We start from the raw sequence: 25,579 nt of genomic DNA on the forward strand, positions 1-25,579 counted from the left end.
CCCCCACAGGGATGCACAACGAAGTCATAAGCAGGGAAATGTAGAGGGTTGGCCAGTCAGAGAGGGGCCCTAGGGTCAGCCAGTGGGCCTGCCATTGAAAGGGTGGGGATGGTTACCCTGGGAAGCTCTTCTGGCTGCCTACACCCTATATGTCCACTTCCAGACCCACTGGGGGAACTCCATGGGTCCAACTCCCTTTAGGCTAAAGGCAAAACCTACCTCTCACTAAATCCACCAAGGAGGCATGGTTCAGGACACAGGTTCAAATCCCAGCACTTCAGGCACTTCAGGCATTACGTGTTTGACAGATCACTTTCTGTGCCTCACTTTTCTCATCTGGAAAGTGGAGGAGTACATGAGTTCATATATGTAAAGTGCTTAGGAGGGTGCCTGGCATACCAGTGCTACCAAGTGTTGTAATTGTCACTGCTATTGTGGTTGTCGAGGGACTGACAGGGCCAGTTATTGCTCCTTTATCTCCACATTCATACCTTGGGTGGATGCTGCTCTTCCCAACCTAAACTGGACATTCCTAGACTTTAGGAAGTGACTTCTGTGGTCAGGGTAGCTGTGGCTTCCTTGATGGCCCTTCCCTTTGTGCCCAGCAGGGGACACCATTCACTTGAATCTCAACAAGGCTGGTGCGCCTCCCTACCTGGCAACCTAGGGCAAGGTATGCAGGAAGGGAAGGAGCCCTAGAGCGAAATAGTCGCAATGGCTGTCACTTACCACATATGGGAGTATGCTGTGTGCCAGGAACTGTCTTGGACATTTTGATGAAGGTGATGATGATGGTGATGGTGGTGGCGACAATGGCAACAGCAATTACTGGTCATGCCCTTCACGTGCATGGAGTCAGGCACATGCATTCTCCCACTCTCAACCATGGAAAGAGAGGTTTTATGGTTTCCTTTTTTAATGGAAATTGAGGGAGAGAGAGAATAACGACCATACATAGCCAGGAAGTGACAGAGACAGTATTGGGGTCCAAGTCTCCTTGATTCCCAAGTATGGGCTCTCTTTACTATAAAGAATGAGAAACTCCAGCTATGATACGGGCCTGGGGTCAGGAAGGCAGGCAGTGGAAGAAGCACTTAAGGTATGGCATACCCACCCCCTCCAAGACAGATTCGGCCTCACCTGATCCTGAAACTCTGAGGTCCTGACACAGAAAAGCCATAGTATTTCTAACCACTTCTGGGGTCCCCTTGAGTATGCGGGATATCACCCCTGGGCCTTTTTATTAATTCATTTAACAACTATTTACTGAGCACGTGTTCAGTGTCAGGTAGCATTCTGGATGCTAGGCATATAGAGATGCAGAAAACTTAAAAATTCCAGTCCTAACACATGGTGGGGCTCTGGGCAAAAATGTGTGTTGTGGTAACATACCATATGAGCTGAGATGGTAAACGGTTAAAGATATTCTACCCTCCTGTGTGGATAAATGTGTCTTCACAGCACTTTGGGAGGCCAAGTGTTAATTTGGATTCTTGGATACCTAGAATACTGGGCCCAGGTGGCTGTATGGACAGTCAGCCTCTAACTCAGGGGCAGAGGTCAGTCTGCTACTCTAAGCACCCCAGGGTAACTGACGGCTAGTGTCGCCACCGCCACCACCACCTCATGCTGCACCGTGAGGGTCCTTGTTCAATGAGAGACAGAGGATAAACTAGAAAAATCAGTAAAATACACAGTACACTGAAAGGTAAGGCTAAAGAGGAAGGTAAACCCGAGAAGTAAGTAGGGAACTGGGGCGGGGACTCGGTTCTAGTAGTCAGGGAAGGCCTCACTGAGAAGGTGGCATTTAAGCACAGACTGGAGGAGATCGGGAAGCAAGTGTGCACTAAAAGGAAGTACAAAGGCTTTGAGGCAGCAGTGTGCTTGCTAGGGCTCAGCAGTGTCAGCAGTGTTTAGCAGGGACGCCAGTGCGGCTAGAGAGAGAGAGTGCGGTGGAGATATGAGGTCAGACAAGTAAGGGAGAGGCAGGGCCCAGGTGCCCACGCCTGGGCTGGAGGCTGACTTCAGCGCAAGGCCTGGTCCCAGAAGCCCTGGGAAAAGGCCTGACTCAGCAGCCTCAGCTCCATCCTGGAGCTGGAGAAACCAGATTCTTACTCTGTTCCATCCTCAGCCACTGAGGAGGCAGCTGGGACCTGTTTGGGCCTGCAGGCAGCCACAGAGCTGGCAGGCAGGAGCTGCAAGATTCTTCTCTCTCAGGGGCCCCTGATTGAAGGGGGAGCCTGTCAGAAAGGAGCCCGGGTCTGATACAGCAGAGCCTGGTGAGTATCGTAGTCCTTAGAAGTCACAGGTGTGAGTGACCCACCAGCCTGATCACCTCTAAGCCTCAGTTTCCTCAAGACAGCACCTCACTGGAAGTGCTGAAAGGGGGCCACTGTGAGAAAACGCTCAAAAGCACTCAGAGCTGTGCCTCATGTGCAGTTGGTGTTCAAAAAGTGGTAACTGCTACTGTTATTTTTGCTGTTTCTTGTAGGCCTTCTCCAAATTCGAGGCAGGCAGGGAGCTGCCCATCCCTCAGCTGCCTCAGCATTCCTGAGCCGGCTGCCCAGCAAGCTGCAAGGGCGTGGTGGGCCTGGGGAGGAATCTGAGAGGGGTGAGTAGAGTAGGTCAGGAATGCTCAGGCTGGGTTCTATCCATTCCTGGCCCCACTGCCTTCCCATCAGGGCCAGCTGATGGGGCAAGGTAGGGCAGGCCTCTGGAACTTGACAACTGAGGCATTCTGGGGAGATGATGCCAAGTAATTTAAAGCAATTATTATCATTAGAGCTTCTGCGAATTACGTACTTACCATGTGCCACACAATATGCTAAAGTTTCACTCCAAATCAAAATCAAAGTTTTAAAATATCCCATTAAAGGCTCTAGAGGATATGACCCTGATACCTCTGGGACCTCATCTCCTGCTGCTGTATTTTGCTCACTCACATCCTTGTTCTGGCTACTACATCAGCCTCCTGCTCTTCTTGAAATAGTCCAGGATGCCTCTCACTTCAGGGCCTTTGCATTTGCTGTGCCCTCTGCCTGGCGTGCCGTTCTCCCTTACCTTTTTCAGGCATCACTCAAATGTCAACTTGTCAGTTGACATTTCAGTCTATCCCTGAAGTACCCTCTTTAGACTTACAACCCTGCCTTCCACCCCCCACGCCTTATTTTTGTGCAGCATTTATTACTCCTCACCGTACTGTACTATATATTTTATCTAGGTGTCCTGTTTAATGTCTTTTTCCTCCTTCTTCGCACCCCTTTGAGCATAAACTCCACGAGGATAGGGATTTTTGTCTTTTCATCACTGCTACATCCCATTCCATAGAATAGTGGCTGCCACATAGCAGATATCCAATAAATATCTGTTGAATAAAGGTGCTTTACAACTCATCAAGGCAGATTTCGTAACTTCCTTTTTGGAAATGTGGAAATTGAGGCCCAGGGAGGTGGGGTAAGTCACCCATGGCTATGCCCAGACACTAAGCAGCAGAACCAAGATAATCCAGGACTGCCACATGTGGCATCTTATTCACCCTTGACAGCAGTCCCAGAGTGGTTGTGATTAACCCATTTCAGGAGCAAACTGAGGCTGGAGTGTGGCAGAGTTGAGAGATGGAACTGGTACTGTCTGTCCTGACTAAACCATTGTTTCCTAGACTGTGGGCTTCGTGCCTGTGGTGGGATGTGAGATGATTTTAGGTGATACATGAGCAAGGTATTAGAATATTAAATGATCCTGAATCACACACAGAGAAAGTTATTCTATTTTCAATTTTCTTTCAATCTTGCTTGCACCAAGGAAAGAGTCCTCCACTCCTTTTTTGCTTTTAGTAAATCTTTGACATCTTTAACCAGAGAAAGAAGACCTAGGATTTAACGACATTGTTCCATTGTCATTGTTTTTATACTTACTTTCTAGTATGACAAATGATGCTGGCTTTCCATTTATAATATTGTTAATATTTTTATTTAAAATGCATTTCTTTAACTTTTAAATAGTGAGTACATTTAAAGAAACAATATTAAGTAAAGATTAGTGAAGGTAGAACTCAGAGATGCCATAAACAGTGAAGGTGGTACTTCAAATAATGAAGCTGGAAAAGCTAAATCGATGCTCTGCATTTTATCTGATAGGTTCTTTCAAAGAGTGTTCACTTTCTTTGAGGAGGGCCAGTTTATAACCAGAAAGTGAAAGAAGAATCAAATGCTAATCTGAGTATTAAAATTTACCTACAGTTTAGGGAAGAGTGAGAGGGAACTTTAGGAGCTAGAAAAATCTAAGCAGGCTTCCTGAAGGAAGAAGCCCTTTGAGTTGGCCTTGAAGGATGTATGGGAGTTGGCTAAGGGGCTGAAAGAAAGGAAGAGAGAAGGCAGGAAAAGAGCGGTTATTAGAATTTTAGAATGAAAAGGAATGGACTTGGAGAGTCCTATGTTTTTTCTTGCCATCAACTGAGGCCCTGAGGGTGGTTATAGCAAATAGATAGGGGAGCCCAGTCTGGTTTGGGTCTTAGCATCTTGTTTCAAGGGGAACCAGTGAAGTAGAAAAAAACAACCCAAGTCGAAGGGGCACGACCAGGGTGGCCAGGTCAGAAGAGATGAAAAGCACTAGAGTGGCAGAATGAGGAGGGTCGACAAGGGAAGACGCTTTGGGCTTGAGGCAGTAAGGCGCCACAGTGGACTTTGGAAAAGGGGAGAGAAGCCCCCAAGAACGGTAGACAGCACAGCAGGATGTGTAAGAGTATGGACTCTGAAGCCCCAGTGCCTGGGTTCAAGTCATTTTTCTGCCAGTCGTGAAAAGCTACAATCTCTCTGTCGTATCAGTTTCTCTACCCAATGAGATAGGAATAACAAGAGTGCATGCCTCACAGAGTTGCTGCAGTAGGTAAGTAATCAAGTTAATGCATGTAACACACGCAGCAAGTACTCAATAAATATTATCCTTATAGTTTTTATTACAGTTATGCACCACACAAAGATGTTTCCATGGACCGCACACATGCTGGTGGTCCCATAAGATGATAATGGAGCTGAATTTCCTGTAAGAAATGGAAGGATATGTGGTTCAGGAGGAATTTTTTTTCTCTGACAGGAGCAACAGCTGTGGGATATTGGCATTAGATTCCCTCTCGCTCACAGCACCTACACTCTGAGTGCACAGGTTACATCCCGGCCAGCCAGCCACTGACCTGTTTCAGCACAGAGGAGCCTGTCCCCCAGCGCTACATATTCAGATGGCGCTACAGTCCTCCCAGAACTAGCACGATGGTCTTCAGAGGGCATCGCTGTCAATTCTTTGTTGAAGACCTGAGATCCTGTACAAGGGCACAGGTCCTTAACAAGTATTAAGTGCCACTGTCACTTTAGTGAAAGCTTTCTGTGGTAGGATGGAGCCAGTCTGTCCATGTACTTTGGAAATATTTTCAGGTCGTAATGATGGAAAGCATAGATAACTTTTATTTCTTCCATCAGTTCAATGCCAGAGAGAGCCTTTAGTACCAGATCGGGTCAATGGAACCAAAAACAAATTTCCGAAGTCTAAATCTTGAGTTCTCAGTTCTACACACTCTCTGTATTAAACGCCTTTTTTTTTTCTTTTTTCTTTTTTTTAATAATGAAGACCACACAGTTCCTTAATCTGACCACTACCCCAACATATAATAGCCAAAACCACATTGCCATGATGCTGTCCTGTGTTCTCTCTCCATCCCACTGCTCCTCGGGCCGCCTTTCAATCTCTCCTGATAGTCACTATTATGGTGATCTATGCCTGACCCGGCAGTTTCTCCTCAATATTTCCAATTAATCCAGCACATGTCCCTATTCATGGAGCAGCATTGACAGCTTCAGTGTTCTATTTCTGGCCCTGTAGTAAGGAAGCAGGGGGAGGGCAGAAACAGAGGCAAACTCAAAATATTAACTGAGCAGAATAATGGGAGTACAGTGTGGTGGGCAGGGTTGCAGGATTTCTTAATCTAAACTCTATTCACGTTTGAGAGGGGCAATTCTTTGTTGTGGGTGGCTGTCCCATGTATTGTAGGATGTTTAACAGCATCCCTGACCTCTACCTTCTAGATGCCAGTAGCATCTCTACCCAGTTGTGACAACCAAAAATATCTCTAGACATTGCCAAATGTCCCCAGAGGGGCAAAAACATCCCTGATTGATAATCCCTGGGCAACAGTAACCAACACGAGATAGCGAGGCATCTTGGGATTAATACATGGGAAGCCATTACTACCCTTATGTCTAAGGGGCAAGTAGAGGAAATGGCCTTTGAGACCCCAGTGAGAGCTAGAGCTGTGGAGGAAGATCCACATGACAGGTGGCCATAGGTTACAGAATGCAGCCATTGCCAACCTCAGCGAGGGAGGGAGGGGATGGGGAAGTCTGAACTCGCTCTCCTCCCAGTCCCTTCTTTCAGTTTCCTTCCCTCAATTTAACCAGCTGAAAGCCAGAATACAGGGAGCTACACATACAGGTCCGGCTTCTGGGGCACAGAGTGATGGGGAGAGGGGAGGAGAGTGGATCTGGTGGGCCGAGGGGAATTGCCCAGTGCAGAAGACACCGCCGTCATCGAAGTAGGGCTGATGCTGGCTCGGGCAGAGGTGGTGGGAATGGACGCAAGTGGGTGGATTCAGGAATGTTTGAGAGGATCCGGTGGGCCATGAGTGAGAAGAATGTGTTAAAGATAAATGTTCAGGTTTCTGGCCTGGGGCAACTTGATCGATAATGGTGCCATTTTCTGAAATGAAGACAGAGGAGCAGGTAGGAGAAGGGCAATGATGAGTCTGGGTCTCAACAGGCCTTTTAAGGCGCTTATGGGACACGTAAGTGGAGATGTTCAGGAGCAGTTAGGTTATATGGGTGTGTGATTCTGGAGGAAGGTCTGGGCTGCATACAGGCCAGGGGACCCTGGAAGGGAAGGGCATTGGTGCCAATTTCCCGCAGCCTCTGTCCTGCTTCCCACTAGAGATGGAAGAGGGAAGTTGTGATCAGCTAGAGAGGAAGAAGAGGAAAAGGGAAGGAGAAGTGGTAGGCTTCATGTCTCAAAGAGAACCCATATCCCTTATTTCATATTTCTTACGTCTGCTCTGGAGTGGTTTCCTGGGGAAAGGAGTAAAGGCTGAGGGATGAGGCCTGATTATAGGGCATGAAGGAGAGAGCTTCAGACATTCTGCTTGCGTCATCTCATGAGCTGCCAGGCGGTAGGGGATTTATGGGGGGTAAGAGGAACAAGTTACCCCATCTGCCCCTGGTGCTTCCTGGCAGGCCCAGCAGTGAGAAAGCTTGAGGATGGAGCAGGATGCCTTTGTGTCAAACCCAGTACTGAAGATCTGAGAGACCACCCTCCACGCTGGGTGACCCCATGAATCAATGAGTCTAGAAGGGTTTTAACAAGAGCAGCTGAAGAGCTGTGAATAGCAAATAGCCAATCAGAACTTCAAAAGGAAATTATAATAAGTAAAGCTGTGATGATGATGATGATGATACCCTTGTCTTAAGAGCTTTCTAAATGCCAGGTAAGTCTACAGAGCAATTTCTTTTGTCCCACTCCAATCAGGTAACCAGAGAAATCTACTCTTTCTAAGACACAGATCCCCTAACATTCATTGTGCCATAAGACAAGGAACTTATGTTCCCATTTGACAGGTAAGGAAATTGGGGCTAAGAAACGTGGAGAAACTTGGTGGAGATTTGAACTCAGGACCTTTCAATTCCAAGATTCTTACACAGTCCACTTCGAGGCCCAACACATGAACCTCCCTTCGATGCCATCTTCCTCCTCCCTCTGCTACTGGCTCAGCCACCTCCCCCTTGGCCAGTCTTCCCTCCTTCTCCTCCTGAGATCACCCCACCCTTTTGTCTCTCCTCCTCGTCTTCCCTCTGTATGTCTCTATGGAAATGAAGTCAAGATTGTTTTTGGTGGAGTACATGTTACTTATGACCCTTGAGAAATACTTTAAATGTTGATCTCATATATTGTTTCCGTTAAGGAAAAAACAATAAAATCAAGTCATTTCACTTTTATATGTCACACTCTTATTTATTCCCTTTAATAATTCAGTTGACCCTCAAAGGGGAAGAAGTTTCCTTAATTCTAATCAACAAGCATATCAGGTTGCTCTTATTCCTACTGGCTGGAGTCAGAACAGGTTTATTTTTCTAGGGATATTAGACATCTCGACTCATGAGCTACCAGTGAATAACTTCAGGGTTTTGATTTCAGTTTCAAGTGTTTCAGAGGGCCGCTTACAAATACCCCACCCGTCCTCTCCGTGCCCACCAGAGTTCTTGCTTAGATGATCATAGTGGCCTTTCAGCTGTTTTGCCTCTCAAGGACTCCACCCCCCTCTGTGCCAGAGTGAACTTTCCAGAACACAGATCTCATCACGTCCCTTCTCTGCTTAAACACTTCTGTTCCGTTCCCATGACCTACTAGATGAAGTCCAAGTAGCAAGTCATATGAACCGTCCAGGCCCTGGCCTCAGTTGACCTTACAGTCTTAACTCCTGCCCACCCCTCACCTCTCCTCAGATACAGGCCCCACGAGCAACTCTGAACAATTCCCCTTCCTGGAATAGGAGCTTTCTTACTGTCTCACCTTTGTTTGTGTTATTCCTGCTACCTGGGGCACCTTTCCTTCTCACCCCACCCTTCCCCAAATCTGACCAAGTCCTACGAAAGTTTTCTCTGCAAAGCTTCCACAATCCTGAGAATGTCAGAATTAGCTGTTCTCTTGACATTTTTCCCCTTCCTTTAGTAGATCTCATCAGAGTCTGGTTCTTAGGCGTTTCATGTCCATCCTCCCAGTTAGATCTCAGGCTCACCAAAGGCCTCTGCTTTATTAAATCCAGCCTATGCTCTCACCTAAGCACTAAGCATAGTACCTGGGACCCAGGCAGGTGCTGAGAAATCGATGAATTGAAATCCGAGACTGAAAAATCTCTAAATCCCATCTTGACATTTCCAGTAAAAGGAGTCAGTGGCCAGTCTCTCGTCTCAAAGCCATTTTGCCTCTCCTTTAGCCTACAAGTGACTTGTTTCCTGTCATGATGTCACTTCTTCGAAGAAGCCTTCCAGGTTTGGCATCCCTCCTATGAGAACTTCTTTAGCATCTGCATGAATGCACTCATCACTCTGAAGTGTAAATGCCTCTTTACCTGTCCATTTCCCCGTGGTCTGAGCACCTTGAGGCTATGGGTCTAGCCCAGGGCAGGTACCTGGTGGTAGTTAACAATAATAAAATGCTTGCAGCATGCCCAGTATGTTTTGAGCACTTTACATATACTAACACACTTAGATGCCAAAAAACCCCATGAGGTGGGTAGTATCAGCTAGAAAGCTTCTAAATTTGCCCAAAGTCACACAGCTAGGAAGTGAAGGAACAAGGATTTTAATCAAGGCCATCTGATTCCAGTACCAGCTCTTATCTGCTGCATATTATTGCATAACTGAGTGAACGGAAGTGGGGCTGATGCTGAAGAGCCCAGCACACCCTGGACTCCTGCTCCTCTCCACCCAGGAGACATAGACCCACTCCAGTCTGCAGGGAGTTGCCCAAATGCAAGGCCAAGATCTGTACTAATACAGCATTCTTGGTGAATAGCGTTTTAATAAAGACTTGTTGTTCTCTGCCCTAGAAGCCACCCCATTTCCTGCTGCCCCACAGGGAGGTCCTGGGAATGGGTAACATTGCTTTGCTGATGAATAACCTCTGGAGTAGCTTTAGGAACAAAAGACCTCGCAGCACCAGGCCGGCTGCCAGACCTCGCAAAGACAGGCATCTCCCTCCTTGTTGGTGGGTACATATATGGCTCAACAACCTGAAATATCCACATAATCTTTGACCTAGTAACTCCACTTACAGAAATTTATCCTATAGACCTATCCATATAATCCTCAAAGGTTTATATATAAAGGAATACCTCATAACATTGTTGATAAGAACAAACATTGGAAAAAACCCAGGTCTATCAAAAAGGATATTAATAAATTATAGGCATCTAAACAATGGAAAATTATACAGCCATTAAAATGCTATTGGGAATCTATATTTACTGATGCGGTAGGCTGTCCCCAAACTGGTATTGGGTGAAAACACAGGTTACTCTGTAGAATAGGTCGAGAAAGGTAGTTTATTCCTGAAGGAGACACTGAAAGTGGGATCAGCAGTTGCCCGTGGAGTGGGGGAGAACAGAAGTGGCTGGGGGATCAGGGAGGAAGAATGACTTCTTAATTTTGAACTCACCTCCTGCGCACAGAATTAGATTAGCTATAATCCCTGGTTCATGATACACTTGTATTATTGGTCTGTGCGTGCCCAGTTGTCAATCTGATTTACTTATTCATTTATTTTTAACTCTCCAGCCAACCCAGGGAATAGAACATAATGATACCTTATATCTCCCTAGAGATCTTTCTCTACCCTACCCCTTCACATCCCCCAAGAGGTAACCAGTCTTCTGATGTTTGTGTTTTTCCTTTCTTTGTTTTTTTTTTGTGTATATAGACCATATATATAAATATGGTCTAACTCTAAATTATGTGTACTTTTAGTTGTTTCTAACCTTTAAAAGAAGAGTATCATGCTGTGTGGGATCTTTTGGAACTAGTTTTTCCATTCAACATCATATTAAGATTCATCATGCTGCTGTGCATGGCCGCAGTCCATTCATTTCTTCCTTGCTTTGTAGTCAGCCATTGTATGAATATACTGCATTTTTAAAATCCATTATCCCGTCAATGGACATCTGGGTTTTTCCAGATTTTTGCTATTATGAATAATGCATATATGAATAGTCTCATCCGGGTCTCGTGCTGCACGTGTTTCCGGTGTTTCCTCTGCTTAAATGCTGAGGAATGGACTTTCTGGGGTGCTGGGTTCATGAATGTTTAGTTTTACTAGAATTGTTCATTGCACTCCCACCAGCACATCAAAGAACTGTCGATGATCCAAGTTTTCTGCTACCTCAGGTTTAGTTAGACTTCTTAACTTGGGCAGCCGAATAAATGGGAAACTTATTCTCAACACTTAGCCTTTCATTCCTTTCAGACTTGGTACCAGGTGCATGTATTACTCAGATAAATAAATAAAAAATACAATTATATGTTTGTCTGAAGAGACAAAGTTTGGATATAACTCAAAATGTCAGCTGTGAGTAACCCTAGGGTAGGGTAATAGGTGATTTTTATTTGAATTTTTCTTTTTTCTTTTTACCTCTGCATAATTTTTTTTTTTTTTTACTGTGGATATTATGTCATTTTTTAAAAGAAAGAAGGAAGACATGTGATGCTCAACATTAGTCATTAGGTAAATACAAATTAAAATCACAATAAAATACCACTATGTTACTACTGAAATAGCTAAAATTTAAGACTGACCATGTGCTGGAGGAGATGTGGAGCCACTAGAACTCTCATATATTGCTGATGACATTATAAAATGGTATGGCCACTTAGGAAAAACGGTTTGGCCATTTCTTAAAAAGTTATATATGCACTAACCATATGATTCTGCAATTCTACTCCTGGGTATTTACCCAAGAAAAATGAAAACATATGCTCATACAAAGACACATGAAAGTTTCTAGCAGCTTTATTCATAAGAGTCCAAAGCTGAGAGACAGAGAGAGAAAATGAACGAGCAAGGGAGAATGAATTAAAATACATATATGCAGCAATGTAGATGGATCTCAAAAGCATTTTGCTAAGTGAAAGAAACTAGATACAACAGCCCACATACTGTATAATTCCATTTATAGGACATTCTGGAAAAGGCAGACTGCTGTGACAAAAAAGAGTTCAGTGGCTGCCAGGGACTAGGGGACTAGAGGTGGATGAAGAGGCTGTCTACAAAGGGCACAGGAATTTTGTGACATCACATCATGGAACTATCCTCCATCTTGAGTAGAGGGGTGGATATATAACTGCATGTGTCTGTCAAAACTCAGAGACCTGTACACCAAACATGTAACGCATGATTTAACTTTAAAAATGGGGGATGCAGAGGGAGCTAAACCAAAGAGAAAGACGGCTTGAAATCCGAGAAATTCTGGGCACCAAGGAAAGGGTATTTCCCATGTGTACCCTGAATCAGCTCTTTGTGGAACTTCCTTCAAATCTGCTGCATGCCAGGCCCAGCCTCAGAGCTCCGTCTCTGACTTACTTGGGCAAGTAGTCCTGGCTCCTGTGGCAGTGGCCATTCATTCATTCATTTATTCACTGAACAGATATTTAACTTTGGCCTGCTCTGTTCCAGGCCCTGTGCTGGGTACTAGGAATATAGTGACAGACAAGGCAGGCCTGGCCCCGTCCTCCAGGATCCTCATCCTGAGATGGATGAAAAACGGTTACTGTAGCACATAATAGCAACCTTTATATATATTGCTTATCCTGTGCTAGACACTTGTCTGAATATGTACCAGTTCACCTGATTTCTAGACAACCCTAAATGGGAGGTTTTATACCATCAAACCCATAATAGATGGGGAAATTGAGGCACAGTCAATAACCTGCACATAGTAAGTGGCAGAGCTGGGATTTGAGCCATGCTCTCTGCCTCTAGAGTTTATATATTTGAGCACTACCCAATTCCGGCTTTTGGGTGGTTTTACAGTATAAAGCATAGCGCAAAGACAGGTCTCATCAGGAATGGGATATGGAGGAAAGATAGGCTCACAAGTGGGGAAAATCTATTGCAGAGTTGACCCCAGCCTCTATCCACAGTCAGGCTATTTTTGACTCTTTTTAAATTTTGTAAATAGCTTTTTAGATTTTTAGGTCATACTATGACTAAGTTCTGTCTACTAAGAGAAACGAACTTCCCACCCGAGCCCCAGCAGGCACAGACCGATAACTAGCATTCAGAAAAAGGGAAGTGGTTTCTGGGGCTCCAGGCTGGACTGGAGCTTGCTGGCTAGCTCTGGGCTTTCACCCCAAGGGGCAGGCCCCAGGCAGACCATGCCTGCCACCATTTTGAGCTCCTTGGTCAGAGTGAACATCTCCCCACCCCCACCCCAGGTGGGTAGCCACCTCCTGATGCTGGGGAATCATGCTGTTGCTTGAATGTTAGTTTTTATGTGCCTAGTATCTGTTTGCTCTTCTCTAGGTGACAGCATCATCATTTTCCTTTAGGAGACCACAGCTCCCCTACCCTTAGTCCATGTGGTCCTGAGAGGCTGTTTTCTCTTGCCTCACTCCAGGGCTGGACACATGACCCAGTCTTAGGCAATCAGAACCACCCAGCTATCTCTGTGGCCACAGGATTGCTTCAGAGGTGTGCACCTGAGCCCACTCAGGGCATAAAAGTGAAACTTGAGACTTTTGCTCTACCTATCAGAAAAGTATAGTTCTTCATGGCTGGGATTGCTAAACTGTTAGGTCTCTGCCTTGACAGGAGAATCTAACAATCTGAGAATCTAAGAAAGTCAACATAGCAGAAAGCCAAGACAGAGCAAGACATCCCTGATGACATGATTTGACCACTTGACCACTTGGAGACATCTATGCCTGAAGTTTATCTATCATGAACTTTTTAGTACGTGAGCCTCCAGATTCTCTTATTCATGCTTAGGCACTTATGTTTTTGGCATTTACAATCCAAAGCGACCAATACAAATGCCAAAACACAGCAGAGTGGAGGGCAAAAACTCTGGATGAGGAGTCTTAATGCTTGGATTTGAGTCAAGGTTTCCCTGCTTCCCAGATCTTGAAACCTCCTGGTATTTCACTTTCTTCAACCGTGAAATGGGAAGAGTGTCACTGCCTACAATACAGTGCTGTGGTGGAAAATCAAACGAGCATGGATGGAAAGCGCCATGTAATCCATAAAGTGCTTGGCAAATTCCGAAGCCTCATACCGTACACGAGTGGGCAGCTTTGTTGGCACATGGTATTCAAAGGAGAAGGTGCTCTAGAAGTGAGCAATTCCTTTTGTGTCATGTCCAACCTGCTGCGTGACATCTGACAGGTGTTTTAAAGTTAATTCTTGTCTTTGGAAAAATAGATTCCTTCGTATCCCTTAGCGCAGCGGTCCCCAACCTTTTCAGCACCAGGGACCAGTGCTCCTGAGAGAATCTAACACCTGATGATCTGAGGTGGAGCTGAGGTGGTGATGCTAGCGCTGGGGAGTGGCTGCAAATATATGAAGTTTCGCTTGCTCACCTGCCATTCACCTCTTTCTGTGCAGCCCAGTTCCTAACAGGGACCAATACCAGTCCTAGGCCTAGGGGTCAGGGACCCCTGCCCTAGGGGATTTGCAAACTGTATCAGGTGACTCCCCGATCTTAATTAAAACCATACAGTGGCTCCCCATTGCTCTGAGGACATAGGCCAAGCTGCTGACCATGATTAACACAACCCCCCCACGCCCTCAACGCTGTCCTTACCTGTCCTTACCTGCCTCTCCTTTCTCCAACTAGACTGAATTACCTGAAATGCTGAGCCCTCCCCCATCTGTCAGGAACACTCTGGCGAACTCAACTTAGATGTCACTTTCCCGGGGAAGCCTTCCCTGAGCCCCTTGTGCCTCCCCATCACATACCTTGTTAATCTTGAATCGTTACCATCAGAACTGGTCTCCCACCAGGGTCACTAATATGGCTATTCTAGTTACTAAAATACTGTATTGAAATTTTTCCATATCAGTTGGTAATCAGCTGGCTTCCCTGAGTTCCTCAAGTGCTCCCCACACCTGTAGCCCCTCACATGACCTTCAAACCAGCCCCCCACTCAGCAACCAAAAGGCTGAAGCCTGGTACACCAGGGGACCTGGGAAACCTGCTCTGATTCTTAATGGCTGGTCAGTTTGATTGGCCCAGCACCCACGCTCTACCATTTGTTAAATATTATTCATGTCTTCTTTGCTGATTGCCCTGGATTGTAAATACCTGGTTTCCTTGTCTGTTTATTCCACTAGACGGAAGGCTCCTTGAGGCCAGGGAGATTCCTTCCTCACCAGCAAAGCACTTGGCACACACCAGGTGCCCAATGCGTGTTTACTAAATGAATGCATGGATGGGAAAGTGAATGAAAATTTGGAGAGTTACTTTGCAAAATGATAGGCCCCCCATCCTCAGTCTGGACTCAAGTTTTTTTCAAGGCTTGTGATGGAAACCTTGCTCTTTGTCCTAGTTTTATTGCTCTGAAGTTCTTCGCCCTTATAGGATGCTCTCTCCACCTGCCACATCTGACTCCAGCCTGGCCAGCTCCACCCTTTGCTCCTACAAGACTTTGACCCTCACTGAGAACTGCTGAGCCTGGGAAGGTAAAGATGTACTCCTTTCAGGAACCCGTGAGTAGGTGAGCACACACACGTATGCACACATACACACACACACATGCACAGGAAGGGACAGTCAACGGTGCTCACTGACTCTGGGAAGGTGACTAACTCATCCCAGTTTACCCAGGACTTTTCTGCTTTTAGCGTTGAAAAACCCTGTCCTCCAGGAACCCTCTCTGTCCCTGGCAAAAGGGATGGTTGGTCACCCTAGCACTGGGTTGGTTGGGTCATTCTTCATGGCCAGTGGAGGGCATGGTAGCCTTCAGGATGGACTTTGTATTGCTGGTGCTGAGCACGGGGCTGGGTACATGATGGGTTTGCTGCATCTCTGCCACTTACTAGCCGTGGAAAATCTCTTTACCTTTTGGTTTCCTCAAGAGGGGATAGGATAGTAGCTTCCCCATGGAGGTGCATATGCTGAAAATATAAAAGTGCCTGGAGCTAACACCTGGAACATAGTGTTATATAAATGAAAGCCATTATTATTGTTGTTGTTATTATAATTATATATGTGCATGGAAGACAGGTTTCTAGATTTTTCCATTCATTAAACAAAAACAAGAGGTATAGGGCTATAGAAGTGAACCACCACTAAGACTGTTCTTAGCAAGACAAGACCCCTCTTCCAACTTAAAGAAAACAGCTTTATTCTGATAAAATTTATTTTTTTATTCTTATAAACCACATCATTTAGCCATTTAAAGCATTCAATTCAATGTTTTTAGTATATTCACAGGTTGTGCAATCATCAACACAATCTAAGTTTAGAATATATTCATCCCCCTCTAAAAGAAATGCCATACTCATTATTACTCACTCCCAATTTCCCTCCTACCCCTCCCCCAATTCTGCCCAGCCCTAGGCAAACACTAATCTATTTTCTGTCTCTACAGATTTGCCTATTCTGGAAATTTCATAAAGTGGAATCATATAATATTTGGTCTTTTGTGTCTGGCTTTTTTCATTTAGCATATGTTTTCAAGGTTCATCCGTGTTGAAGCATGTATCAGAACTTCATGCTTTTCATTGCCAACCCCCACTCAATCCATTTTAGATACATCCAGAAAGGATTCAGTGCTCACCATATTCAGAACAAGCTTCTACTTGTGGAGAAAGAGATCAAATAATTTTTTATTTTTGCTATATCTATTTCTTTTATCTTATTCTTAAATTTTCTTTTGCCCTTATTGCTTTTTGTTTATTTTTTAAAGATATAATTTGTAATAAAAAGAGAATAAATATATCACATGTATTAGTTATAAAGCATAATAATATAATGAATAATTGTGAACTCACCACTCATCCCAAATTTCCTGCTCCAGAGAAATAACCATTGGAGAATGAAGATATAGTGTTCTTATCAAGCAATTCCTAATTTTTATTAGTTATATATTATTCATAATATTTCCATTTTGTTCTGTAACTATAATTAAGTCTTTTGTGCTTTGTCTGGAGGTTGAGTCTAAAAACTGAAAAGCAATAAATAAATAGCATCATGATTCCATAAATATCACTCACATGAGAACTCTTGGCCCCCAAGAGAAGGAAATGTGAACCTGGCCAGTGACACAATTCCCAGTCTCAAGAAGCTCAAAGTCAAGAGTTTTTAGAGGTAGAAGAAAATGAAAGGATCCTTCCAGGCCAACTGAATCTTCTTATAGACAGGAAACTAAGACTTGGGGAAGGAAAGAGATTTTGCTTCAATTCACAAGGTCAATCCCTCACACTGGGTTATAGCCACCTCCTGGAATTTGATAAATAAATAGTATTAGCCACAAAGTTCCTTTTTAAAGGGAAATTAAATGATGAGGACTTCGCATTATGGATTTAAGAGCATAAACTAAGAAAATAAAATAATAATTATAAAAAGTAAAAGCTCTTTGTTTCCAAGTATCTTTGATTTGGGGGGAGGCAGAATTTGGCAGCGAGTGATTTCACTGGCTGCTGAGCCTGGAGAGGGTTGGCCTTATCAAACCTGGAGGTAAGCTTCCTCTCTCCATCCCACATGGACTGAATTCTTGCCTCTGAGAGGAGGGGTGGAAACTTCTCTGCTTACAGGTGGGAGACAGGAAGCAACAGGTCTGTGGGGCCCCAACAACTATTCTACAACATTTTATCTGTCTTTCTTAAGTCATCAGGTACAAAGGTATCTGTGCAAAGAGAGGGCACCCAGCCAGCTGTGGAGCTCCATGGCAGCAAGCTCCCCCACTCTCAGTGGGCTTAGGGGAGGGTGAAGGTTAGGCTGGAGGGAGCTTGCTGCTCATGGCATCTGCTCAGGGAAAGCCCCAACTCCTGAGCATCATAGAATGTAAACATAATAATAGTTAATGTTTATTTAGCACTTCCTGTCAGTCACATTCACTTAGATTGTTTCACCTAATCATCCGATGAAATGGATGATGTTATTATCCCCATTTGTACAGATGCAGGAATTGAGGTCCGAAGAAAGTTTAAGTGACTCGTTCAAAGGCTTAGAACTAGTACGTGGCAGACCAGGATTCAGACCCAGGCAGTGACACACCAACTGTCATGCTGAGAACCATTTTGCCATGCTGGTCTTGTAACTGGAGCACCAGTCTCAAGCCTACCTCTGCCATGACCTGGCTATTCATCTCTCTGAGCCTCAGTTGCCTCCTCTGGAAAATGGGAAGAATACTTTCTGCTCTGTAGGCAGGTTGGAGGACCAAATGCTCCATCCAGCCCAGGGCCTGCTCCTCTGGTTCCAGCTGTCATCATCACCTCAACCCCAGCCCTCACTGTACTAGAAGTTCCAGCCTGGCTCAACAATCAGCAGCTCAGGCTATGCTCTTGCAACCTTCTCTTGGTGCCTTGGGGTCTAGAATTTCAGGTCAACTCGACAGACCATTTCTTGCTAAATTAAGCAGTATGCTCTTCAGTTCAAATAAAATAAAAGAAATAAAAGTCTGCTGTGACTTTTGCAGTACAACATGTAGACTAAGAATCTTTGGAGGCCCTTATCCCTGGGTTCAAATTTCAGTTCTGTCACTCTTACTGTATAAGCCTGGACAAATCTCTTGACCTCTCTGAGCCCTCGTTTCCAAATCTGTAAAACGGATATAGTGAGAGCACTCAAAGGGCTATGCGAGAGAAGCCATATTGAATACGGTGAGCCCCAATAAATGGTAGCTATCATTTTTATTACATAGCATATTGTAATTACTGGCATTTAGCACAATTCCTGGTACAGAGTCTACAATTAATAATATTTAGTAAATAAATGGATGAATGTTTACTTGTCAACATCCCTCACTAACTATGAGCTTCATAAGGGCAGGGACCGTATTTTGTTTATTTCTATGTCCCCAATGTCAGCAGAGTGCCTGGCACATGGGGGTGCTTAATAAATGTTTGTTGTTTGCCCTAATGAGCTAATGGATCTGGACAGCCATCATCCATGGTGCTAAAACCACAAGGTGAAAGGCTGATGGAGAACTCGATAATGGAGGGATCAGTTGACAACAACTGAATCTTAGTTATTCTAATAGAGACAACCAGGCACTTTCTTGTTTCCTGATATGATGCTACTCAGTATGAAATATGTTTTGCCTGAAAAACTGAATCTGAATTAAATCAAGCCTCTAGATCTAAGTACCAGTCTATGTGACATATGGGAAAGAGGGACATGTTCAACGATGCTGCGAGCATGTGTTGAACCAAATACAAAATGTAGGACATCTAACAGGTGACACGGTATCTTAAAAAACAAAACAAAACAAAAACAGTAGTAACAGTTAAAAAAAAAAAACTTCCTAAGTCCGGAATTATGTCAAAAATAGAAACTAACAAAAAAAGAATCTGTTTATCTTCATGATTGTGCTGATGATTTCACAGTGCATGCATGTGCCCCAAACTCGTTAAATTATATACTTTAAATATGTGCTGTCAATTATATCTCAAAAAAGCTGAACAAAAAAGCATGGGGAGACTGTTACAGATATAAAAAGACTAAGTGTATATAACAGCCCAGTGTGAAGTATGGCTCTTGCTTAGATCCTGATTCAGACAAACTAATTGTAAAAGAGACATTTTTTTTTTTTCAAATGTGGCCTAGCCATTAGATGATATTAAGAGACTATTGTGAATTTTATTGGGCATTAATACTAACAGGATGATGACCATGTTTTAAAAATCTTTCTCAGAGATGCAGACTGAAATATTTACAGGGAAAATGACATGTCATCTGGAATTTTCTTTGAAATACTCTGCCAAAATAAAAATAAAAATGCAGGGGTACGCACCAATTAAAATGTCCAAAATCCACAACACTGACAACACCAAATGCTGATGAGGATGTGGAGCAACAGGAACTCTCATTCATTGTTGGTGGGAATGCAAATGGTGCAGTCACTTTGGAAGACAGTGACAATTTCTTACAAAACTAAATATACTCTTGCCATACAATCCAGCAACCTTGCTCTTTGGTGTTTACCCAAAGCAGTTGAAAACTTACACACACACAGAGACCTGCACATGGATGTTTATAGCAGTTTTATTAATTGCCAAAACCTAGAAGTAACCAAGATGTCCTTTAGTAGGTGAATGGATAAATAAATTGTGGTAAATCAGACAATGGAACATTATGCAGCACTAAAAAGAAATGAGCTATCAAGCCATGAAAAGACATGGAGGAAACCTGAATGTATACTACTAAGTGAAAGAAGCCAATCTAAAAAGTCTATATACCTTATGATTCCGAGTACATGGCATTCTGGAAAAGGAAAAACTATGGTCACAGTAAAAAGATCAGTGGTTTACAGGAGTTAGGGGGGAAGGAAAGATAAATAGGCAGATGAAGAAGAGAAGATTTTTAGGGTAAAGAGACTCTATGATACTCTAATGGTGGATACATGTCACTATACATTTGTGCAAGCCCACGGAACATACAACGCCAAGAGAGAATCATAATGTAAACTATGAACTTTGGGTGATTAGGATGTGTCAATGTAAGTTCATCAGTTCTAACAAATGTACCCCTCTGATGGGGGATGTTGATAATGAGGGAGGCTGTGCATGTGTGGGAGCAGGAGGCATACGGGAAATCTCTGTACCTTCCTCTCAAATTTGCTGCCAACCTAACACTGCTCTTCAAAAAAGTCTTAATTAAAAACAAAATGCGGGGGCGAAAAGATGAAACAAGATTTGGTACAATTACAAAGTTTACAAATTATAAAATTATAGAAATTTCAAAAATAATTGTTGGAACTAGATGATAGATTCAGGGTGTTTTATTATACCTGGTATACATTTTACTATTTTCTTCACTTTGTTTTTAAAATAAAAATGTTTTTTGTAGACGCGAGTGGCTGAGCTGCAAAGGGTGGCACCCCTATCAGTTACCATCATTTTAGCAGGAGGCAGAGCAGGATATCCAGTTCCCTCCTCTGGGTGTTGGCAGGCGACCAGGCCCAGCGGAGGTGTCAGGAGCTCCTAGGATCAGTTAGAATGGATCCTCCCTACCCCACACCGCTGGGAGCCTGATCTGGCTGTAATCCTCCCAATTCTAATTTCCCTAGGATTCCACCCCAGACAGCTGGGGGGTTGGGCACCACTCGGCAGAGCCTGGAGCAGGCACTGCCTCTCCCAGCTGAATACCATTATTAGATTAATCATTAGCTCCAAAGCTGACCAGTTGCTAAGACACCCAGGAAGTGAAAGTCCTTCAGAGACACACCCTGCAATAAGGAAACCTGGAGTTTGTCATCCTAAGGATGGATACCCAGTTAGTACCAGTGGTAGTGTCGGTCATCCAGTTGGAGGGGCACTGGCCAGGCCTATAGTCAATATTCATTTTCCCTGTTGATGCCTGAAATTCTACCATCAACACTGGACAGGCCCTCAATGAGATCAGCTCCAAGCTCTGCAACTTTTCTTCCCATCAGTTGAGAAGCTAATGCAGGCATTGGACCTTACCACCTGCACTGACAGGTTTGCATACAATCCCAGGGTTTCCACGGACAACCTCCTAGGAGTCCATCCACACACCAGGTTAAGAATCCAGGGGGCCGTTTACTAGCTCCAAGTTTTCATTCTTTGAAAATAAAGCATACCCCAGAGCCCTCTTTAAAATGCAGATTACCCTGGGAGGGTCAAAATGACTAAACAGTCTGTGTGAAAGTTTCCTTAAGCGGAGGCCAGAGGTAGCCTGAGACTGATGGGGAGTGGGGAATGGAGAGCCTGGGGGTGGGGAGGCTTCATGTGGGCTCACAGTTTTGCCTGGGAAGGGAGGAATGTCCTGAGCCTAGAGTGCTAACAGGTAACTTTAGGGCATTTACAAGAACCTTGTGAATTAAATGTCATTAACATTCCCATTTTATAGACAAGGAAACTAAGACTAAAAGGGGTCAAGTGACATGCTCCCCCCCACCCCCACTCCCGCTAGCCACAGAATAGGAACCCTCCATCAGTATGAGACCAACCGCTGTCAGCAGCAGGGCTCCTTGGCAGCACAGGCTCACCTTCTGCTCATTTGATCCTCAGAATGACACTTCAATTTTTTTGATGTCAGAGGACACTGAAGCAATTCACTGAAGGCCACAGTCTCACAATGCTCTGCCTCCACGGGGTACCTCTGTGTGTCCCCTCCTCACCCTGGACAGCTGAGAGAGCGCAGCCCTTCACGGCCAACTCACTCCCTGGAGCTTGGAGAAGGACTTGCCGAGAAGTCTGAAGAGAGCTTCTCTCCTGACCTGTCCTCACTGCCCCTAATTGTTTTCTAAAATCCTTTTTATTGAATTATCAGAGTGTAATGGAAGAGTCGATGAGAGTCACTGCAGAGTTACAAGGCCAGGACTTGTTGGGCGGAGGAAAGCAGAGCCCTAAAGGCTCCCTGGGCCTAGTGATGGTATAAAATATGTATTTTTACATAACTGGGAGAAAAAAAATAAACGGACAAGGCTGCCCCATGGGGGAAACGCCTCTTTCTGTATTTCCATTATCTTGTTTAATGTGCAGTCCTGCAAGAGCCTCAGTGGGAAAGGAAATACTGGAGCCTTTTCCCTTTGAGCCTCCTGGTGGGTTAAGAAGCAGAGAGAGCCAAGATGCAGAAATCCAAATGGCCTGGGCGTGCGCTCAGAAACCCATTAATACCGAGGGGACAGGTTTTGGGAGGCGGGGGAAGCTGAGCTGACCTGAAACAATGTCTTGGTTTGAGACACCACCTCTCCTCTGGGCTTCAGAAAGTAGCCTCATTGGGCTCAGATTCATGGTTAACTATGGGTGAAATATTCAAAACATGGTCTTCCCCATGAGGAAGCGGGTAGGAGGAGGTCCTTTCCAAAGAACAACCTTCACACCAAACATTTCCTGAGCAGTTGCTACTAGGCGCCAAGTACTGTTTAGTGATTTTCTTGCATCAGCTCCTATCAACCCATCTGTATGGATGAGAACATGGGCTTGCCCAAGGCCGCACACCTAGTGAGCAGCTGACTCCACACTTTTGTAGTTCTGACCATGCTTGGAGGGTGAAGGGAAAGACGATGTCCTCATCAGGGTAGCCAAACCACGCTGTTGGGCCCGGCCCCTGCCAGTCAGACAGAGAAGTCTGACCTATCATTTGCATGTCTGTTCTTTTTGATCCTAAAATTATTTTACTGGGACATAATTCTCTAGAGGAGGCGGTGGTAGCTATGGTGTGGTGTTAAGAGCCCCTTCTGGGGATTAGGAGATCTTGGATTCTAGTCTTGGCTTTGATGTTGACTTGCTATGGGACATTGAAAGAGTTATTTGCAAATAACAGGTTTGAGTGATCTCTAAAGGGTCTCTTCCAGGTCGACATTAAAGGACAGATTGAAAATTGCAGCTTCAGCTGGAAGACCATCCAGGGCCACATAAAGTGAAGCTGATAGAAGAAAGGGCCCTGGAATCAGAAGAAGGTGAGAGTTCCAGTCCTCTGCCATCTCCTACTGGTTTCAAATTATTTATGCCTCAGTTGCCTCTCTATCAAATGGAAATTGTAGCACAGCTCTTGGGTTGTTTTGAGATGAGATTAAATGAGATGGTGAAAGTCAAATGCTTAGTTAGCACAGAGCCTGGCACAGTAACTTTCAATGCCCGGTACCTATTGTTATCACTCATATCTGTACAGGGCTTTTATGGTGCAGGAAACATTGTTCTTATTTATTGTATGACAACCTTACAACAATATAGGGAGATGTTTCTGATTATTCCATTTGGAAGGTGGAGAAACTGAGACTTGGAAAGATGAGTCTTGCCCAGTGAATTGGTTTGCAGACTCAGAAACCAGTAGAGACCTGCAGTTAAAAACTACAGAACTAGGTAAAGGATAAAGCCTAGGTGTTAGAGAGCTACCGACTGCGAGGCTGAGATTCGAACCCGCTGGTGATAGAAATCCTGTAGCCCCTGCACCCAGCCCAGCCAGCGGGTCACCGGGTCCGCGCGAGGCAGCGGGGCGGGATCAGGGGCGGACGGTCCACTCCCAGCCTGTGGAGGAAGCTGGGGTCGCGCCGCGCCGCGCATTGGCTGCGGCCTGCAGGTGCATCTTCAGCCAATCAGCGGTGCCAGGGGCGGGGCCTTCGAGGCTCACCTGGTGACTGAGGCACTGCCCAGCTCAGTGGCGTCGGTAGCCGCAGAGCACCTGAGTTCGCGCAAGTTCAGCCAGACTCTATCCCGGTCCAGCCCAGCCAGACCCGACCCGACCCGACCCGACCCGACCCGACCCCCGCCCGGAGCGCCATGGGCCCTCAGTGCCGCAGCCTCAACGCGCTCCTGCTGCTGCTGCAGGTACGTCGGATCCCCCTGGCTTTGTGGCGGACGCCTTCCTGGCGCATTATCCGCGCACCGGCCCCCAGTCCCTTCCTCTCTCCTGTCGTCCCCGCTTTCTCTTCCAAGAAAGTTTGGGTCCGAAGAGCCTGAGCAGCCTAGAAGCTGCGCGGCGCTCAGGACTCGGAGGAGGTGGGAGTGGGAGCGGGTGAGGAGCGAGCGCGGCTTTGCCTGCTGCCCCCGCAGGTACCAGAAGTGGGGGCGCGCCTCGCTGCAGGCTCTGGTGACTCCGGGATGGCCGCGGTATGGGCCAGGGGCTGGCAGTGGGGGGCTTGGAGCGTCGTGGGGGTCGGGATATGAAAAAGGGAAGCCCGGGTGCAAGTCTAGGAAGAGCCAGGATTAGTGGGGACGATCCCTGAGATAAGGAAAAGAGAATCAATAGAAATAATGGCACCTGCCAGGTAAAGAAAAGGTAGTAAATAGTAAATAAGTATAGGGGCACCCCTGGGATCAGAAAGTGGGGTCAAAGAGGTTAGGGCGCCCTCCGTATGAGGAATTAGGCAGGAGTGGGAGCCTTCCCGGTATAAGGAGAGTGGATTTGGGAAGAGTAAAGATGAGTCCACTGTAACTAAAAAGACGGGAAGGAAAGGGGTTCTAGGTCGGGAAGAGGTGACCCAGGAGCCCCCTCTCCCGGGCGTTCCTGGAGGCTTGGCTGCGGCGGGTCTCGGACTGAGTTTGGCGCGGCTGCCTGCGGGGCAGGGGTGGGGGGTTGGAGGTGAGTTCCTCCCACAATCCCGACGCCCGGAGCGAGGGAGAGGTGGCGCTGTCGGTTTCGGTGTGGGCTGGAGGAGACCCTCCCCCGCCCCCACCCAAGTCACTACCACGGTTCCATACCTTTCCCCTATCCCAGGTCTCATCATGGCTCTGCCAGGAGCCGGAGCCCTGCCGTCCTGGCTTTGGCGCTGAGAGCTACACGTTCATCGTGCCGCGGCGGCACTTGGAGAGAGGCAGAGTCCTGGGCAGAGGTGAGGGCGCGCCGCCAGGATCCGAGAAATTGCGCTCCCACGCCCCTGGGCTGGACTGGCCAAGCCCCTTTTTCTGTGGCTCAAATGACACCCTTGGAATTTACACAGATGCAGAGATTTAAGCTTTTTACCATGGTTGAGCACTGTGTTTGAGGGGGCTATCGTGATATGGTTAATTATTTTTGGAAGGGGGAAAGATATCAATTAGAGGCCTCCAGTGTGTCTGCTATTGTCCTGACCACTTTAGAGACAAGTCTGTCATTTCAGACTGCAAAAACTTAATACGTGGGAAGGGCGTGAGGGAAGTGGCAATTCCCCTTTCATAGATGAGCAAAGGAAGGCTCAGAGGGTGGAGTCCACTTGCCCAGGGTCAGCGGAGTGGGAATTTGAACTAGCATCTCACTCCCAGGCCCCATTCTGCACCATCTCTGGGATGACTGAGGAGCCCTCTCCGTTACTAAGCTGTGGCTTTTGCTCATAGAGATGAAAACATTTGATACAGGTACTATTCCCCCAAAGAATACTGATTA

General features: G+C 45.7%; 1 protein-coding gene and 1 long non-coding RNA gene across 2 annotated transcripts in view; both read left to right on the forward strand.

The window, feature by feature from the left end:
- Positions 1–1,484: 1,484 nt before the first annotated feature.
- LOC120593872 (uncharacterized) lies at positions 1,485–23,306 on the forward strand. Its single transcript, XR_005650456.1, has 3 exons — positions 1,485–2,279; positions 15,135–15,302; positions 23,073–23,306. It is a non-coding gene; the product is annotated as an uncharacterized LOC120593872 (long non-coding RNA).
- Positions 23,307–23,943: 637 nt separating this feature from the next.
- Positions 23,944–25,579, forward strand: part of CDH1 (cadherin 1) — a 65,702-nt gene continuing 64,066 nt past the window's right edge. The window contains exons 1-2 of the mRNA XM_039851784.1: positions 23,944–24,045; positions 24,935–25,049. Of these exons, the coding sequence (XP_039707718.1) occupies positions 23,998–24,045; positions 24,935–25,049 (163 nt within the window). The 5' untranslated portion in view covers positions 23,944–23,997. The remainder of the gene's footprint in view (positions 24,046–24,934; positions 25,050–25,579) is intronic.

This window comes from Pteropus medius, unplaced genomic scaffold (genome assembly GCF_902729225.1).
Source record: "Pteropus medius unplaced genomic scaffold, Ma_sr-lr_union100, whole genome shotgun sequence".
Classification (NCBI taxonomy): Eukaryota; Metazoa; Chordata; class Mammalia; order Chiroptera; family Pteropodidae; genus Pteropus; species Pteropus medius.